We start from the raw sequence: 19003 nt of genomic DNA on the forward strand, positions 1-19003 counted from the left end.
AATGGACTTCCCAGCTTCCACAACAGTGAGAAATACATTTCTGTTGTTTATAGGCCACCCAACTTAAGAAATTTGGTTATAGCAGTCCCAAAAGACTAAGCCCAAAGCGTGTCATTAGGGAGAAGGGCAAGGATCCCTTTCTTTCCCTTACAGTTGTCCATGCTTTTCCTCATCTTAGAATTGTCTTTTGGACCACATTTAGTGGCAACATTGTGCCTTAGCCTGCCAGAGCTTTCCTAGCTGGGCAGGATTCCTGCATCTGCCCTCTGTATGTTCCAGAGCTTTCTTGTTCCTGGGGCCATCCCCAGGTTTTGTAGAAAACCAGGCACTGCATCTTTGAGGACCAAATTAAAGAGAAAACATATTTTGTTGTTGTTGTTGAATACACACTGTATTTAACTTTTTTTTTAATCCCAGAGAAGTGAAATGCAACATCTGTTTGAGTTTATGTAACATCTGAAGACCGACAACTCAGAATTTCCTAATTAAAGTCATTTTTAAGGCACTCTGCAGAGCCAGCTTTCATCTCTTCCTTCGCTGGGTTTTTCTCCAAACTGTAGCAGAATACCTGGTTTCTCTTTCTTCAAAGTGATACACACATGCTCATGCCTTAACCTGCTCTTCTGTCCTCCAGGACAACGAAACACAGCATAGTTCTAAGGAGGAAACGGTAAAGGAAGGAAATACATGGTGTAGGGGAGCAGGGTAAGGAGAGAGCAGGGAGGACACGTACAAGTAAATTAACTGATACAGTCGGTCGTAGCTGAAAAGAGAAAGAGCAGAAGGGAAATTGAACAGGGTGGGGTGGGCCAGATGGCTGGCAGCCGGTGAAAAAATAGGCTACGTTTCCCAGTGAGATCTAAATTGATTTAGCTAGTTCCCTGGTTTTTTTTTTTTTTTTTTTTTTTTTTTTCATTTTTAAAGATAGGGCCAATGCAAGGAAGGTATCTCAAAATTATGGAGGGTATAACGTAGATAAGTGTGCTTGCTTGTGCTCATGCACTTATGAAGGGCTGCGCTTACAGACAGGTATGACTTGGGGGCTTTAAAATGCCCTCCTGATATAAAAGAATCTCCCTTACTGGCCCACTTCTGTGCCTGAAATTCCCACCATTACAGCCACTCTTTCTGATTAAGGCATTATCTGTAGCCCCTATTAAAACATAAATGTCACCTGGGAAGGGTAACACTCGACTCTAGCACCCACTGACTGAACTGTCACCTATCAGAGAGTAGGACCCTGAGAGATGGGACAGAGGGCAGGGACATTTGGACTGATGGGGAAAGGCGGCTTGGTGGTATGGGACGCTGGAGAGGGAATGGCTGGGCAACTGAGGGGAGTGTGTGAAACAATGCTTGCCCCAGGAAATTACTTAGATGGAGGAGATGGGATGGCGAAATGAACTTACCCACATCACAGGTTTCCCTAGGCTTTCTGTGTGTGTGTAGTGTGTCTAAGAGTTTGTATATATTATACATTCTGTGTATATACCTGAAATGGAATTCACTGGGGCCCGTCATGAACATAGTACAGTGAAACTCCATCAAGTGAAAGACAACGGAAGCCCTCAATTGTTTTCATGTAAAATGTAATCACATGTAAAGTGAAGTCTGGCATCTCTATGTATCTAGATGGTTTGTATGCAGATAGTGTGTGCAAACATACGTGTATACACACACACACACACACACACATTTACTCATACTCAGCAGTGGAGATCTTGTAGATGTGAAGGGTGAGATGCCTCTTCTCAGCCATCTAGGACTTGAATGCACAGTGGCTGCTGCGTTGTGCATCCAAATCCTAGATAGCTGAGGTTGGTTGCTGGAAAAAGGACTTGCTGGGGGAGCACTATGACCCCTTTCTCTGTTAACAGTAGACCCTCATTCAACTCAGTTGGCTCTGCAGAAATGGCCAAGGCTTGGGTTTTAAGACTTACATGGGCCACACCACCAAGATTGGGGCTTGGAGACAGAAATGTCGCCAAAGTGCCCTTTAAACTTTTGGAGTTTGGGAACCTGGAGAAGGCGCTGGTGAACAGAGAATCTTGCAGGGGATAGGTTTCTGTTTCTAGAAAAGCTGGAAACTGTTTGGGAGCAGCCCCCAGGCTAGATGCAGGAACCAGCCTCAGAGTACCACTCATGGGACCTGTCCCCTCTCCAGGGATCTGCTATCGTTGGCTGAGCTGATGGGGGAAAGGTTCAGTGAGGAGAAGGGGCTAGAGGAATGGGAAGAGGACTCTGGAGAAAGCCTGGGAAGTAAAGATGAAAGAATCTGGGTGGGGAGGGGCAAGGGAGAGGTGATACTAGAACTTTCCAACCCTATTTTCACATTAGAGTCATCTGGGTAACTTACAAAACTCCAATGCCCAGGATCTACCCTTCGATGCTGTAATTGGTTTGGGCAGGGGACCAGGCCTGGATATTTTTTAAGCCCTTAGACGATGCTAATGTGCATCTGATGTTAGAATACTACATCAGAGCGGAATGAGAAGTTTTGCTCTGCACTGTTAGGCTGAAGGTGGCTGGTCAATCCCCACCCGAGTAAAGGAGAATGAGAGGATTGGTGCAAGGTGGTTGGGGTGGAGGCCGGATTCTGAGAGCTGTCTGGACAGTCAAGCCTCTGCTGATTTGTGTGACTTTACAGCCTTGTTAGCTGGTGATTTCTAATCCCATGTCTGGTTGGAAACGTGGCTGAGGTGGAGGTGTTTTTGGGCGTAGGGAGAAAAATTTCCCTCTCTATTCTGAAGCTTCAAAGAGAAATAATTCACTGTGCTCTATGGGCCCAGGAAGATAAATTCTGGGACTGATGTTTAAAAAATGGAAATGGATGTTGTGTTGTATAATAAATATAAATAAATACATTAGTAAGCAAGCCAATAAATAAACCAATAAATAAACCAATGCACACCATTTCTGCCATCTTAAGGTGGTTTTCCCCTCACCCCACTGATCCTGGTGACTTACACTCTGCCCCTGGTCACCTGAAGGCACCCAGCCTGGCCGTGGAAGGGGGAACAAGATGACTGCCTTGGCCCTGGCTCTCCGAGGGTCAGAGAACTTAGAGAAACCTAGAGAGGTCACCCACAAAGAGAAGGAGGAGGAAGGGAGATACAAATACTCCGTTTCCCACCCAAAAGCAAAAGGAGGGAAGGCAGGGTTTGGGAACCAAGGCTGGGCCACGTTAGGTATTTAAAGTCCCAGGCTGACCAGCTCTTCATTCCTGGGAGGCTTCGCTTTGAGGGTTGGTGAAAGGACTTGGGATCTGAATGAACCCCATCTTTCCACACACAAAAAGATACAGCAGGCACAACTCCCACTTCAACATAGCTCCCCGTGGGCCAAGCAGGCAGCCCAGTCAGCCCAGGGCAAGTGCTGCATGGCTCATGGAGGGTGGGTAGGAGGGACTGGTCATGGGATGGGAGGAAGGCGAGGAGGTAGGCAGGATGGTACACGTTTTAATGGGAAATCAGCTGTCCAGGGATTCAGCTTCTGGAGCCGCCAGCCATTGCTCACTTCCTCCTTCTCAGTCTCTGCCATGTGGTTGTGCTTGCTGGGCTTTCCTTGTCCTACTAGGAGACCTGTATGTGGACACGGAAACATGTAAATAAAGTGGGCGTTAAGACAGTGATCAAATTAATTCCCTAAAAGCAGATGGTCATGATCTGGGCTCCATTAATAGATTTCAAGGGGAGATGACCCTGAAATTTTATGCAACATTTTTGTTATTTATTTTCATATGCACTTCTCTATAAAGAGAATCTATAACTTTCATATGGTTATTTTAAAAAGATTAAAAATAAAATAATATTAAAGGATTATAGGTCATTTATATGTATAACCCGTTAGCAAGGCACTGCTAAGCAATCCATGGAAATGGGGGGGAAGCTGAGATCCCCCATGGCATTGTTTTTTAGCATCCAAAGCACAAAGGGACTTGCAAGAATCATTGAGTGACCAGAGCTGTAGCTTACTCAATATTCCTGTGCAAGGGGGTCACACCATGACTGAGCTAAAACTTAGTTTTATTCCAGAGTCCAAATCACTGGTAAAGAGATAAGTAAGAGATAAAACTTACTTCTTGAATATGCAACATTAGAGAAAACTGAAGTTATTCAGTTATTCAACCCGAAGTTGTCATGTAATAGTTGTGGTCATAACAAAGTGGGTGAACTAAAGTTTTAAAATTAGAAAAAAGCAGTCTTGAATATATGAAGAGAGTTGCTCTAGCATAAAGCCAAGCATCAGGCATCCTGCTCTTTTTTTTCTTGATCATTCTTCTGTTTGGTATCTTTGAATTTTTGATATGCTCGGTTTGCTTACAGGGATGTACTGCTATAATGAGACAATTTTTTATGATTATAAATTAATTAACATGTTGCCTTTTCAGATTGTATGCATGGTTTCAATTTTAGGAAAAAACCAAATTTCAAATTCTTACGTAGATGGTAAAAAAAACTGGTTCCAATTGTTTGAAGTCAGTAGACAACGCCATTACATATATAATTGGGGACTTAACAGCCTAGAAGACAATGCCATTACATATATAACTGGGGACTTAACAGCCTAGAAGCCATTCTAGAAAGTGTTCCTCTGTATTCCCTGTGCTGTGGAACAGCTGCCATGCTCTTTGGTGCCACTTCCCCCTCCTGCAATGAGATTGGTTAGAATTGGTCAGAGGCACTGACTGTGCTAGGCTTTGACAGCCCTCAATACCTTGTGTGACACAGAATGACAGACACAACAGGAATAGAGGGGAATGAGTAGGGCACAATGTGGCTGCACGTGTGCAGAGGCCTTGAGACACCCTGAATCTGCCTATTTCTCCTGAACCATACTGGAGAGATGCCTGTGTGCCAGTCACATCAGCACAATGACTGCTTTATGTCATCATTATTTCACTATATTATTTCTGTTATACTTATTATACAATAAGGGTGTCTCTGGGTTAGGACAATTTTTCTGCAGAAAATATTTTAAATGCATGTTTGGATTCTATCAGTTTTCTCTAAGGCAAGGCACAGAGGCTCAGGGCTCTCCGTCAAATGTGCTCTCACAAGCCTAAAGACTTTGAGGGTGAATATGGTACTGAGATTGGCCTTCTTCCCATTTCACAGACGGAAAAGTGAAGATCCCAAAGATGGCCTGCATCAGACCACCATCAAGCCAAAATCAGGCCTCAGGGGTCTCAGGTCTTCTGGTCCCTGACACCACCCTGTGCCAATGAACACTGTGTTTGATACAGAGAACAGGCTTGGAGAGATGTAATTCTACTGAAGAGAAAAAGACAGGCTCAGGTCAAGCTGCAGAAGCTTTGGAATCCAACTGAGTTTAAAGCTGTGTATTCTTTCACAATAAATGCCCTATTTCCCTTCTGATGAACGTGCCTGAAGAAGGCGTTTTCCTTTGTTTGATTTTGTGAGTGGCTCCTGGGAACAGATGCTTTCTTGCTATTTCAGAAGACTTAGGACATTTTTTAGGTGAGACAGATGAGTCTTTAGTTCCCTGATGCGTGTGCATGTGCCTTCTCAAAGAGGTGGGTGGGGTAGCCTCTCAGTCCCTGCTCATCTGATAATGCATGTGCAGAGTCTTTCTTTCTTTCCTAATTAATTAGAAGTAATAGCTTTCCATAGTTTCTGGTACGTGAGGGAGTGAAGTGGGAAATAATTTAATTGGCTGTCTTGCTTTCAAAGCCCAGTTTAATGAAATAGTTCTCAGCCTGAAGTGCATGTATTATCTTTCCTGTTATTTTTCCAATTAACATTTCATTGGATCACGTCTGTGTGGAATATTCTAATTGGTTTGAAGGGTGGGGTGAAGGGACAAGAGCAGATGGAGAGATAACCAGCTGTTTCTTTCATCCCCAGTGTCTGTGCACGTACTGATGTGGCTGTAGGTTTTTCCCAGTGCCTTTCCTTGGAAGAGCTCTAAGTGCTCGACAGAAGTCCTGCCCTGTCAACCTCACCCATCCTCATGGACCCCCTGGGCCAGGAAGGCAACATCTCCTCACAGGCACACTGGCTGATGCACTGGATAGAGAGAACTAAGCAGGCATTTCTGTAGGTTCTGGGCTCCCCTCTGATGGGTGAGCCCAAGGGGGAAAATAAGTGGCTCCCAAAGCTTCCTGTTGGCATTGTCTCCCTGAGGACAGGACTCTGTTTAGCCTGACACATAGGAGACACTCACTACAGACTTGTTGACAGAACAAGTATTCAGAGGGATCCCATGACATCCTCCCTGCTCGATCTTCTTGTGAAGAGAGCAGTGAGTTGGAGGTGGGCATGAAGCAGGGCTGGGACTGGGGGAGGTAAGCCAGGTGCCTAGGGTAAACATTGAATGAGGCTTGCTTGCACAGGGGCAGGTGAGTGCAGGATCCAGTATTTAGGAAGGGTCTTACTCTCAGGCCTGGGCATGGCCTGAGAGTGAGTGCCTTCTTAAATACAGGATCTTATGAGACCAGCCTGGGCAATATAGCAAGACTCCAACTCCGTGAAAAAATAATAATAAAATAAAAATATCCTGGATCCTAGTGCCTGCTTGGCTCACCCAGTCCCAGGACTGGCATGAAGCAAACAATCTCTCCTTGATATTTCCTCTCTGTTCCTAGTAATACTGGCCTTCAGCCAGCCTGAGAACAGCCCTAGGCTCAGCGATCTCACTATCCAAATACTTCTTGGCACTGGCTGTATTTCTCACAGTCCCCAGTGAGGTCCGTGTGGCACTGGGTTGTGCTCTGTGTCTCTGGCCTCTCCCATCATTGCTGTTAATTCTAATATGTTTTCCCTTCTCCCGGGCATTTCTGACCCAGCACTCAGCTGTTTTGAAGATCAACCCGTTTTCTGGGTTAGCCAAGGACAAATGTGGGCCTGGAGGCAGAGGAGGGGCTCCTATGCTTGGCCACATGGCCTGCTGCCCAGAGGCCTGGCTTCACATTTGTCCTGGTAAGAAGAGTTAGTTAGGTTCTCTTAGGGGCCATTCCCAGGCCCAGCTGGGAGAGGCACAGTTTGGGTATTAGGACAGGGAGCCCTTGGGAAGCAGCCCTGAGGCAAACAGTGTGGCTGGTCCATGTGGGGCCATGGGGAACGGGGCTGCCTTGGGCAGGTGCAGAGAGACGGAGGCCATCATCATATATGCCTCCAGTGTGGTGAGACAGGCTGGGGGCTATAGGATACAAAGAAGTATGTCTTCATTTTATTTGCACCCACATGGCCAAATGTGAAATGACACCATTAAACTGTGGGGGCCCAGCCAAGATCTGGGACATCAAAAACTGTGTAGAGACCCACATAAAACTTTGAATATATACATATATTTTCCTCTATCTCTTGTCTGAGCCCATAACCGGAAGAATGCAGCTGTTCCTGGCTGGCTTCTCTAGGTTTAAACTATGCAAATTGGGCTGGGATTTCAAGTCTGGCCTAGATTTGACATTCCAGCCTCCTTTCCTTTCCAAAAGGCCTCTTGGAGTTCCAGCTACACATTCTTTCTAGAGCTGCTTCCCGGAGCGTTATGCAAAAATCTTTCCTTCCTTGACCACCAGGGTTCAGGCCTCCCTGAACAAGCAAGGTGGCTGGGGGAAATGGGGCCCACTCTCCGCAGGGGCCAGGCCTCACTTGGCAGGAAGAGCGGGTTCTCCTGAGATGGTTTTGGGCTTCCAAGTAGATGAGGCCACAGGGCCTGCCGTCAGTTTCAGGCACTGTGATTCCACTCAAGTCTTAATATCTTACATGAGGCAGCACATCAGGCAATTTGGAGTATTTTCAGACATTGTCCCACTTTGTCTTTCTGATTTTGACACTGGGTGGGCTGTATTAATATCTCAGTTAACAGAGAAGGAAGCCAAGGCTCAGAAAAGTTAAATGATTTGTTTAAGTTCAGCTACCAGCAGGACCTCCGAGATCTCAAGTCATGCTGATGTCCCGGGTTCTGGCCTCCTACCTCAGAGCACCCAAGTAGGCCTCCCTTCTAATGTGGGACAGGAGAGAAACCACTTGAAGGCACAGCCTGGGCCACCTGAACCCTGACTCCTCAGTAGAGCTTATTCTGTCTGGTTAAAGTACAAGAGATCAATTAGGGCACTCTTCCCTAGTCAGCCCTGCCTGACTAGGAACAGTAGTGGCTGGACAAGCGGAGGAGGGTGCCTGCATTTAACCAGGGAATGTTCTGTGAGAATGGAGTAAAGGTCTGGGGTAAAAATATCTGTGTGCAGAGGGCTCAAGTGCTTAGGGTACCACTAAATTAGTGTGACCTTGGACAAGTCACTTGAGCTTTCTGCTTCAAATTCTTCATTATAAAGTGGTGACATAATGCCAAAACATTACAGGATTGTTGAGGATAAAATGGCAAAATATTTGTGTCTGTACTATGTAAACTGTAACATACTAATCAGATGGGAATGTTGTTACTATTAATAACAACAATGACAGATCAGGCCAATATTAAGACTTTCCATCTAGAACAGAGATGCCTTTCATTCTACACAAAGGAAATGAAAAACTCCTTATAAAAAACCGTAAAGCACTTATACATAAAGGGAATTTTAGGACCCTAAGGTTGGTGATGGGCTCTGTCATGGGTGGGTGCACCACTGACCTGGGTGGGGGTGGGGATGACACTCCATCTCCCCAGATGCCTTCCTGTCAAAGTGTTTGGAATGACCAAATAACCTTGACTGTCTTCTGGCCACTGAACTGGCAACTCTTCTGATGGTCTTCCATAGGCAGATATCCTACCAGGGAAACTGGAACCAGATGTACTCAAGATCTCAAAAGAAATTAATGGCAGTAAGACTCTGGGGTAAAAATATCTGTGTGCACAGAGCTTGCTCACTCAGCTCCCTTTCTATCTAAGGATCATTTAGGCTTAATTATAGAGTTCAGGCATTCATTGGGTTTTTGATTAATTTTCTTTTCAGTTTGAAGAGTATGTGAGTGTGGTGGGTCTGTGTGTGTGTGTGTTTACATCTTTCTTTGCAACTCAGTTGGGAGCTGGCTCTTGCAATGTTTAATTGTGCCCTCAGTTCTAACAAGCATGTTCAATGTGCCAACCAGGGCTTGGAAAGCCATTGTTTCCACTGCTCACACCCCAAAGGTTGCTCCTGCCATGTTGAGGGACGGCGGGTGGCAGGGCCTTGTTCAGCTGGGACCTCAGTTGCAGGATGCATGCTTTCCCTCTCCTTTTTGGCCTTGTGGTGCTTAAGGGATTCTGAGACCAGGAGAGCAGATTTCCTACTCCAATTACCAGTACTCTGCTAAGAGCTGCTGAGTGACAGCTAGCTCACCCACACTGCAGCCCCTGTCAGGCATTATTTTCTGGGATAACCTCCCAAAGGATTTCTTTACATAAGAAAGCAGTGTTTGTTCTCGTATGTTTAGCATATCCATTTAATAGATTGGGAGAGACTACATGACTGTGTAGATGAAAAGTGACCAGCTTTCTCCTTTCCTTCCTTTTCTTTTGTGCCCTCTAGGCAGGGATGAACAAGAGAAGCAGAAAAGGATAATGGAAGGGCATGGAAGTTGGAGCCAAAAGGCCCCATTTGAATCTTGGCTCCTGACATTTTGTTTGTGTACTCATGGATATGTCACTTAACCTCTTTGGTCTCAATTTATTATCTGAAAATGGGGATAATAACACTCCTTAAGAGTATTACACTCATAAGACTGGGGATGAGAAAATGCATGTGGAAGACTTCTGTAAAAACACTCTATAAATCATAGTTCTTTAATTTTACTGATCAGAATTGCTGCTCAGCACTTGATTCTGACCTATGAGATGTCATTCCAGCACCAGGAGAGAGGGAGTTGCAAAAAGGTCCATGGAATGGGAGGTGGGTAGGGGACTAGCCTCCAACCTTCTCATGTGCCCCCATCTCATGTGAGATGAGATTCGGGAGATGTGCTTGGCTCTTCTTCTGGCTAGGTATGTGGGCTACAGCAATGACCCAGGAATGTCAAGTGCATGCAGCGAAGGGCCCAGATTAAGGGTTCAACCTCAAAACAGCCGTCACAGATAAAGGGAATCTGGAACATTCAAATTTTCTTTTACATAATAGTAACAGGGATTTTTCTCTTGTTCTTTAAAGGATGGATCCAATTGTCTCTAGTTTTTAGACTCACTGGTTTGTGGGTGAATAGATTAGGGATGATGATAATGTTTTGGTTGCAGACAAGAGGCTGTGGGTCCTCGCTAAGTGTGACCATGTTGTCAGATGAAATTTGGGAGATGGTGCCTTCTTTTGGCTCTTCAGCTGGCTAGGTATACGATTCTGAATAGATGACCTAATTTAATGAGGCCTCAATTTCCTTCGAGATCATGGACTAAAAGATCTCAAAGGACTTGATTAAGAAAACTTAAGACCTGATGAAATGCTTTTTCCTATAGAATTCAAAACTCTGTTGCCACCAAGAAGCCATGTGTTGTGTGTGTCTAAGTCCTGAGACCACCCAACTAAAACTTAAGGCACTAAATGAGCCCCTTTAAATTGATGGCATCTGGCGTCAGGCCCAGGCACTTTGAGGGGAAGGAGGACTGGATGGGAGGGCAGAGGTGACCTCAACAGAGATTTCAAGGTTAATTCTCTCTTGTATGACAGACTTTCATTTGGCAATATCCTGACTAAGCTGAAAGATAATGACCCACAAATCACAGGAAGAAAAGGGGTCATTTCCTTGTAAAACAACAGTAACTTGAAAATAATTGGCTACAGGGCAATAGAGCGTTCTGCCAGGCTGACTTCAGAGCTGAGAGACACAACTGTAGAGTTCACAATGGTATCAATAACAATAATCACAATGTATATGCTGCTTTTAACTTTCATAAGCACTTTCCCATTTTTTTTTTTTTTTTGTCATTACACAATTTCCTAGAAAACTGCTGTGGGGTTAATTTAAAACTCTGAAAAAGTGTGATTTTTCACGGGAAACAAGTCTAGCTAAATATGCTACACCTTGCTTTAGAAATACAGATATGCTTCTGAAAAAGTTATTTGTAAATATAGTTGTGTAAGTCATATAGTATTTTAATGTACTAGGGGAATTTGAAAACGTAACTCTTCCATAGCATTTTGTAATGTAAATTCTCATTAATCTGTTGTTACAACTTTGGAGTTTAAAATGTCAGGTTTTCGTCAAGTTGGGCCACACGGATTAGATTCTAGGATCAGTATCCACTCCCCAGAATCCCACAGGGGTAGAGTCTAATTCAGTCTGGGGGAGAGATTGCGGCCTGTGGTGTCAGCATGGAAAATAAGCTGCTTTGTATTTTAGCCATGGAGCTCTTGGGGGCTGCCTTTCCCAATAAAACAAGGAAACATGGGAAGGGACAGAGAATTTCAAATGTAACAGCTGAATTATTTCTCAATGAATGTCTCCAGGTCCTCTGTGAGCCACTGATGTATTATTAACGTGCTGTTATAAATAACTTGCCATCAATAACTAATCTATAACAGAATAGTTGATGGTTGGGGTGTGAGGTTAACACTACATAATTTGGAGCAGATCTGTTAGCACTCTTATGTAAATAAGTACCATCCCCTGGGACTAGAATCTGAAATAAATTACACTAAATTGAATTTTTAATAAAAGTAATAAACCCTCCTGCTTTTTATTCGCTATCCACAAACTCTAGTAGAAGACAGCTCTTTGGAGCCAATCACGAGATTGTAGAACTGCCTTGAACTTCAACTTTCTACCTCTGAAATTAAGCTAGCAGTGTCTACTTATTATATCTACAATGACAATGTGAAAATTTTATAATTAGTTTGCATGGAGGGGGGTGGTGAACAAGCAAATATATATACAACCATATATATGGTTGAATTACTAAGAATAAAGGGAAAAGTTCTTTTTTTGGAGTGGGGGAGGGTAGGAAGGGTGATTCAAGCTAGAACTGCAAAAATCCTCACTGTAAAGACTGGAAACCCTCAAAAATAAGTTTTATATTGGCCTGATTAAAGGAAACCTGGCCTCTCATCTTTACTGGTTAAATCTTAGCAATACAGGCTTACTTAATATGAGTAGCTTAGATTTTCTTTAAAGAGCTCTAAAGTTAAGGCTTAAGTAGTAGTTTCTCACAAATGCTCAAGTTTGAGCTTCTGTGAAATAGAGCTAAAATATATATATATATATATATATGAACATACAGTGTATGTACATACAAAGGCTACAGGTAGATATGTAGGCACTGGTGGCAAATATGCCAGTAATTATGCTATATGCATCCTTCATGTGTGCATGTGTCTGTGCACACGTGTCCATTCTATGTGTTCAGATCATTCAGAAACTCAAAAGAAATAGAATGAAAATACTGTTCTTATTTGCTGAAATGTTCTTGAAATCTTACATGGATTCATGGCTTATAATTTTTTAAATATAAATTTAGGGCTAATCATGGGAACAGAATAAGCAGCTGTAAACAAAATCAGTTAGGATTTCACTAAAACATGGACAGAGCCCCAAATATCCTAACTACTGCAGAATACAGGAATTACAAAGTCAAATACTGTGATTAAAAATACTCCGAATAAGCAATCTTTTTGGAAAGAGGTGGGTAGATGGAACTAATGAAGTGTTTCCGTTAGTTCACATCAGCACCTTGGACAGTTCCAAGGAGGCTTTCTCCCTCAGAAAGGAACAAATATCAGTATTTGTCTAGTTTTCTAAGTGTTCATTCATTCCAGTAAGTGTGTGTCAATCTGATCAAGTAATAAATGCAGAGGTATTAATGTGTAATAAAACCTTATTCTTTCCTCTCCCCATCACCCATTCTTTCACCACCCTTTTCCCCAGCACCCTCCAGTCAGACAGCAGGAGTCTGCCTTACGACCACCTGGTGTGGATGTTTTCACTCCTACTTCTTATTGGTTGGGAAGCAGCATTTGCCACTGGCACTGTTTAATTTTGTTTCCATCCCCTGCATCTCACAGGAAAGAAATGGTCAATAGTTCAGATAAAAGAATCATCCTGGTCAGCTCCAAAATATGGCTACTTGCATGGTAATCACAGCAAGTCTGTCAAATCAGTGATTTCTTTATTCCTAAGAGGAAGGGATTTTTCCTAAGGATTATGGTTCTACCACCCAAGGAGCAGCCCTACTCTTCAAAAGTGGCTGCAAAGGCTGGCAAACCAAGAGGTCTACTTTGGCTCAGAAACTCAGTTTGGCTCCTGTCCACCCCTGGCACCCTCACTGCAGGTCTCAGAGGCATGTGATCCACACACAGTCAGGCCAGTCTGCTTCTACTTAGGAGGGATCACAACCAGAGGTGGCCCCCGCTTGGGCCTCCACATGAGGACCTGGGCATCATTGGCATTGGGTTTCACTAGTGCATTAGGGGGGATGGGTTCCATCCGGCTCAGGATCCGGGGCTGCTCCTGCTGAGTCCTGCCCACCAGCCGGGCCCGCTGCCCCAAGAGCTGAAGAGGGTCCACCTCAATGTCCACCCTCATCCTCCACTTGATGGTCTGCAGAATGATCTTCTCCTTTGTGGTGGTGTTCATGGCCACCAGCCAGGTCGTGAAACTTTGGTCTCTCTTGATTCTTGTGAGCAGCGGCACATTGCTGTCGCTCACAGGCACTGCCCATGTCACACTGGGGTAGAAGTTGTCATTCATGCTGACGGAGAACCTGGAGATCTTGTTGGTGGGGCCAACCAGGGTCACAGTTTCTGTGGTGTTCCCGTACCAAGGGTAGCTCACCCCATCTGAGTCACTGATGGCTTTTACTCTCCCTTCCCTCAAGTCAGGCAGTTCCCAGCTTGACCTGGCAAAGCAGAAGACATGCACAAGAAAAGAAGAGGCTGAATGAATTTTTCAAAAGCTGGAGAGGTGCTCACTGCTTACTAACATAGTCAACTTGGGCAAAATGAGAAGTTCACAGGGGAATTCAGGTCAAAAAGTTCTATGCTGTGCTGTTTCAGGATTACACGAGAACAAACCAAAATAAAAATAACAAAGCCGTGCCAAAACAAGTTAAACACAACCATGGCTGACCCAATTGAGAACAGGAAGCTCAAAGAGGCAGTTGTGAGACCACAAAGAGACATCAACTAGTTAGATGATGGTAATCAGCAATTTAGAGGAATTCCATTACAAGAACCACTTTCTTGGAAATATGAGTGTAAGATTTGGTTTTTGGGAAGAAACGATGGTTGAAATTCGATGTACTTGGAAGGCAGTATCTGGTGGAAAGAAGGGCAAAAGGAGGCAAAATTAAAGGTTATATTAATTTCTTAGGAAATCACAGTAATAGAATTTCTACTCAACAAAGAGGGTTGTTTAAATCCTAGGCATCAGCCAATTCATCACTTAGGCATAGAAAAGCATAACATGAGGAAATAATGGTCATCTTCTGGAAAACCACCTGAAAGTGAAAGTTGTTCTACAGGCTGGCATAAACTCTAATGCACTGCCCTCCCGTTGCCTTCCAGTTCAGCCTAGAAGCCTCATAGCTTAGTTTGGCAAACTTGCCATTTAGCACCAACCTACTCCTGGCTGCCTCTGACCTTGTACAGAAGGAGGAACCAGTGTCTCTCCCCACTGCTGTAGACTGTTGCTAATAATAATTGCTGATACTTATTGAGTGTTACTCTATTCCAACCATTGTACTAAGTACGTCATCTCAGTTAGTATTCAAAATACTCCACAAGATAAATAAATTTTTATTTCCATTTAACACATGAGGGGAGGGAGGCTTAAAGATGTTAAGGTACATGAAAAACGTCCTACAGAGTGCAAGAGGTGAAGCTGGGAGCTGCCTGACTTCAAAGTCCATGGTTCCATGGTTTTGACCACTAAATCATACTGCCTCCCAAAGTGCCCTTACACAGTGCTGGAGAGAGCAGAGCAGAGAGGACTCAGGCTGTCCAATGAGTTAGCAGCTCCAGGACCAGTCACGGAGAACTGGACTGGACCCCAAGGGCAGAAGTCTAGTCAGCAGAGTCTGATTATGCATTCTTCATATTTTCACTCCGGGTACCAGGGATGGTGCTTGGTAATAATGCACTAGAATTTAATAATTAAAGAAATGTGACTGCTTTATTCATCAGCTAAGAGGTAGTCGTCTTGTCTGATATAAAGTTCTTCCTCCTATGAAGTGACACAAGATCCTGCAGGGTTTTATACAAGTGGTCTAAAAGGGAGTTGCATTGTCAAGCTGGTGCTGATTAACATTTCAGCATTCTTTACTGTCACATGAGGACATGGAGACACTAACTACTGCCTCCTACTGACCCCTCACAGTACCTCCTAGGCTAGTCAGCCCCAGCCTGAAGTGAAGGGAGGGCTTGGCTGCCTGGGGAGGAGGTAAGCCCACAGCTGCAAGAGCCTTTTCTCTTGTCATGCCCTTGGTAACTGCTGGGAATAATTGCAGTGTATCATGGTTGGCAGACACTAAGTAAGGAATTGACCTGACGCAGAAAGTCAGAGAGAGCTCATTTTGCTACATATGCTTTTGCAGCTGGGGGCAGGAGTGCCCAGGTAATTCTATGCCATTTCTTACTGTACAAAAGGGAGTACATGTTGTTTGAGTGGGTCAGAAGTTGGGTAGAGACCCAATCTGCTCATTGGGTTCATGAAATAACCATACTGGAGTTGGTTTCATGCCCCCATGCAAAGGGCTAAGACAATTCTTCAGTCACAATACATCTATTTTCTGTGTTGCCTAAATCTTGTTTTTCATTTTGGTTGTAACCAGTCCCTGCTGGCCTTTGATTTCCTCCTTAGAATTGGAGGGCAAGCATTCCCAGCAGTGGCAGACTGTTCTTGCTCTCCCACCCTACACACTGGGTTTACTGTGGCATATTGCCTGGGGAATTTGGTTTTGAGTGGATGTACTTTGATTCTGTTACAACACAGTCCTTTTCAGGACTATCTTGCTAGTAGATTCAGTGACTTTATCTATAGAGTCTTTATAGTTCTCATATTTTTGCCTCCTGTCTTCCTGCCCAGAGCTGTGTGAACAGAGACTTGGGCCCAGGGTCTGCAAGTCAGCCTTGTAAGACAAACCATAAAACTTAGTTTGGTCCCAGGTTTTTTTTGGGGGGGGGGGGGGGGAAGAGAGAGAGATAATACAATAAAGACACACTTTTGTGGCTCTCTTAGGAGGGAAGGAAAAGACCTTTTCCTTGGAGGAGTTTCTGGAACAGAGAAATATAACAGGCTTCTTAATTATCACATCAGAACAAACACATCTGGCTACATGTAGTCATTGGGAATAGTGACATTGGAGGCTACACTTTAGTTTCAAACACAGTGCTGTTACTTCTGCAACTGTGCTTTTGGGAATTCCTCAGGTCAGAGGCAAGTTCTCCTCCATAGCCCTAGGCAATTAGGATTACATCATTAAGGGATGGTTTGATTTTGGAAACAGCCAAAATTCATTATGACTTAAGTCTGGTGAATAGGGAGCTGCTTTAGATGTGAAAAATATCAAATTTTTCCTTTATGAAAAATAGATACTAATGTACACCCCAAGGCAGTGACCTTCCCTTCTTCCCTCCCTGTCTTTCCCTCCCTTCCTTTCTCTCTCTCTTTTTTTTTTTTTTTTTCCCAAAAAGAGTCATGTCTATAAAATGCATGACTGGTTTACGTAGCTGATAAAATGTCTTTGGTCATGGTTTTTTGGGAAGTCTCTGTAAAGTTCCAAGAACAGTAGCACTATTTGAGTCACTCAATGACCATTTAAGGGGATTACTTTGAACGGAATGCCGGAGGCATTTCCAACTCCATATGGCTCAAACTGAACTCATCATTTCCACCATAAACCAAGCCGTCTTCCCCTGTCTGTGCTGCAGGGGGTGGCCCACTGCTCACCCAGTCTTCCAGGTCAGAAGTTAGGGCCATCTTTGGCTCTTCCCACACCCTCCCCTAGGCTGCCACAGTGACTGTATCACTGCATCCTGTGAATTTTGTCCCATGGTGATGCTTGACTTTATCTCCTTTTCCCTATCCAACTCTTACTGCCTTCACTTAATCCAAGCCCTCAGCATCTCTTACCTGGTCTACTGTAATGGCGCATAACTTGTCTCTTTGCATCCAACTCTGGTCCCTCTCAAATCCATCTTTTAGGTTGCCCAAGTGTTCAAACATGCAAATCTGATCATGCTCTTTCTAAACATAAAATCCTTCCAAGGCTTTTCTATATGGATATTGCTGGCATCACCCACAGGGTAAAATTCAAGTTCCTTAACAGGACATACATGGCTCTCCATCATCTGGCTTCCCCATCCCCACACACCATGCATCTCACTTCCACCGCTGTGCCCTGTGCCTATGCTGTTCCTCCTCCTATTCAATTTCCACTGTATCGAACTACTCATCCTCTGAGAATCACCACATGTATCACCTCCTCCATGAAGCCTTCTCTTCCGTGTACCCATAGATATATCTACATCTACAGGTGTCAGATTATATTATAAGGATTTATGTGTCTTCCCCATTAGATTACAGGTTTCTTGAGGCTTGGAATTATGACTTATTTTTGAATAATTAGTGTCTTGCACATTGCTGGCACATAAAGCTTAATAACTATTTATTAAAAGAATAAATACTTTATTTGAATTATTTTCATGACTATATTCCTGGAGCTTGGTAGAACTTGTATACAACAAAGTGTTTTATTACAGTTTTATACTTTACATATTTACTAACCTTTAAAAAAAATCTAACATCTACTATCCATTTAGAATCTATTTATTAGAATAGTATCATGCCTTGCACTGAAAGTTGCTTATCCTTAAAAGGAGGAGGCACACTTAAATGAAACTGAATTAGTGAATATGAATGTATTTTAGTGACTACTCATGCCAACATATGCCTATGTATAAAAATGAGTGTCAGAGACTCCAAGTGATACAGCAATTCAGAGACATGGACAACTAGGCAGGCTACAGCAGGGGAAAAGCTTTGTGAAGGAAATGGGATATGAACACTTTGGAATAGAGACAGGCATTCCAGGTGGGAGACTGCGTCATAGGCTAAAGTGTGATATCAAGCATGGATGTGGCGTGTCCAGGAAACAGAGAACACTGGGAAAAGTGAAGATACTGCTGGGGGCGCAGGGTAGTATCGGGTTTGTGGAGCACCTTCCAAAATAGACTTAGGTACTTGGGCTGCATCCTAGAGGTGGTGAGACTTTTGCTCAGGAGAGTTAACTGCAAGGAAGAAGAGTAATGAAAAAAGTAGGATTAGAGGGCTAAAGGGAGGGAACGAGGATGTTTAGGAGCTTCTGCAACACTGCAAGTGATCTTTAATGATGGCTTCATCTAGACTGGTGGCTGAGAAAATGGACAGGTGTCACATATAAGAGATATTACAAAGATAGGTTCTCTAAGGTTTGGTAACCAATTGCCTGTTAGAGACAAAAGAAGACAAAGAAAAACAATCACTCAGAAGAGGCAAGTACGGCTGACTCTGTGTGTGTGTGTGTGTGTGTGTGTAAATCATTCACAAAAGTAACAAGGTTGTGGTCTCACTGTCCCTGACATTTTACACCCATCCCTGAACCAATCACAGTGGTATTTCAAGGTGTAGTACCTGACTCCTGCATTAGAGCATGAGGATGGTGAGGATGGGGTCGTATTTGTCTTTGTATCCTTTGTCTGGAGCATGGTGTCTGGCACATGATGCATACTTACTAATCTTGTTTCTCTTTATATCTCATTATTTCTTTTTCATTGTCCTTTGCTGGTTCTGCCTCATCTTTCAACCTTTTAACATTGGAGGGCCCCAGGGCTTAGGCTTTGGTCTTCTCTTTTCTGTCTATTTGCATTTCCTTGGTGATCTCATCTGGTCTCATGATTTTAAGTACCATCTGCACTGTGACAACTTCCAAATTTGTATCTCTAGGCTGGATTGCTCCCTTGAGCTCCAAATCCATATATTCACCTGCCCACTTGCCAAAAACTTTGGAGTCACTCTTGGCCACTTGCTCACATTCCACATGCTACCTATCAGCAAATCCTGTGGATGCGATCAAAATATATCTAGAATTCTACTCCTTCCCACTA

At 43.7% G+C, this 19003-nt stretch overlaps 1 protein-coding gene across 4 annotated transcripts in view; it reads right to left on the reverse strand.

The window, feature by feature from the left end:
* Positions 1-364: 364 nt before the first annotated feature.
* The window catches only part of FAM78B (family with sequence similarity 78 member B), a 102749-nt gene continuing 84110 nt past the window's right edge, over positions 365-19003 (reverse strand). Inside the window, exons 2-3 of one of the 4 annotated variants that reach the window (XR_004229256.1) lie at positions 12829-13758; positions 365-3581 (exon numbers count right to left, since the gene is read on the reverse strand). Coding sequence is in view for 2 of the 4 variants with exons in the window: in XM_023207012.2 (XP_023062780.1) it covers positions 13236-13758 (523 nt within the window). In the remaining 2 variants the exon portion in view is untranslated. Of the gene's footprint in view, positions 3582-12294; positions 13759-19003 lie in introns of those variants that run through there. The other 3 variants (XR_002730614.1, XM_023207013.1, XM_023207012.2) reach the window with 3 other exon arrangements.

This window comes from Piliocolobus tephrosceles, chromosome 1 (assembly GCF_002776525.5).
Source record: "Piliocolobus tephrosceles isolate RC106 chromosome 1, ASM277652v3, whole genome shotgun sequence".
Taxonomy (NCBI): Eukaryota; Metazoa; Chordata; class Mammalia; order Primates; family Cercopithecidae; genus Piliocolobus; species Piliocolobus tephrosceles.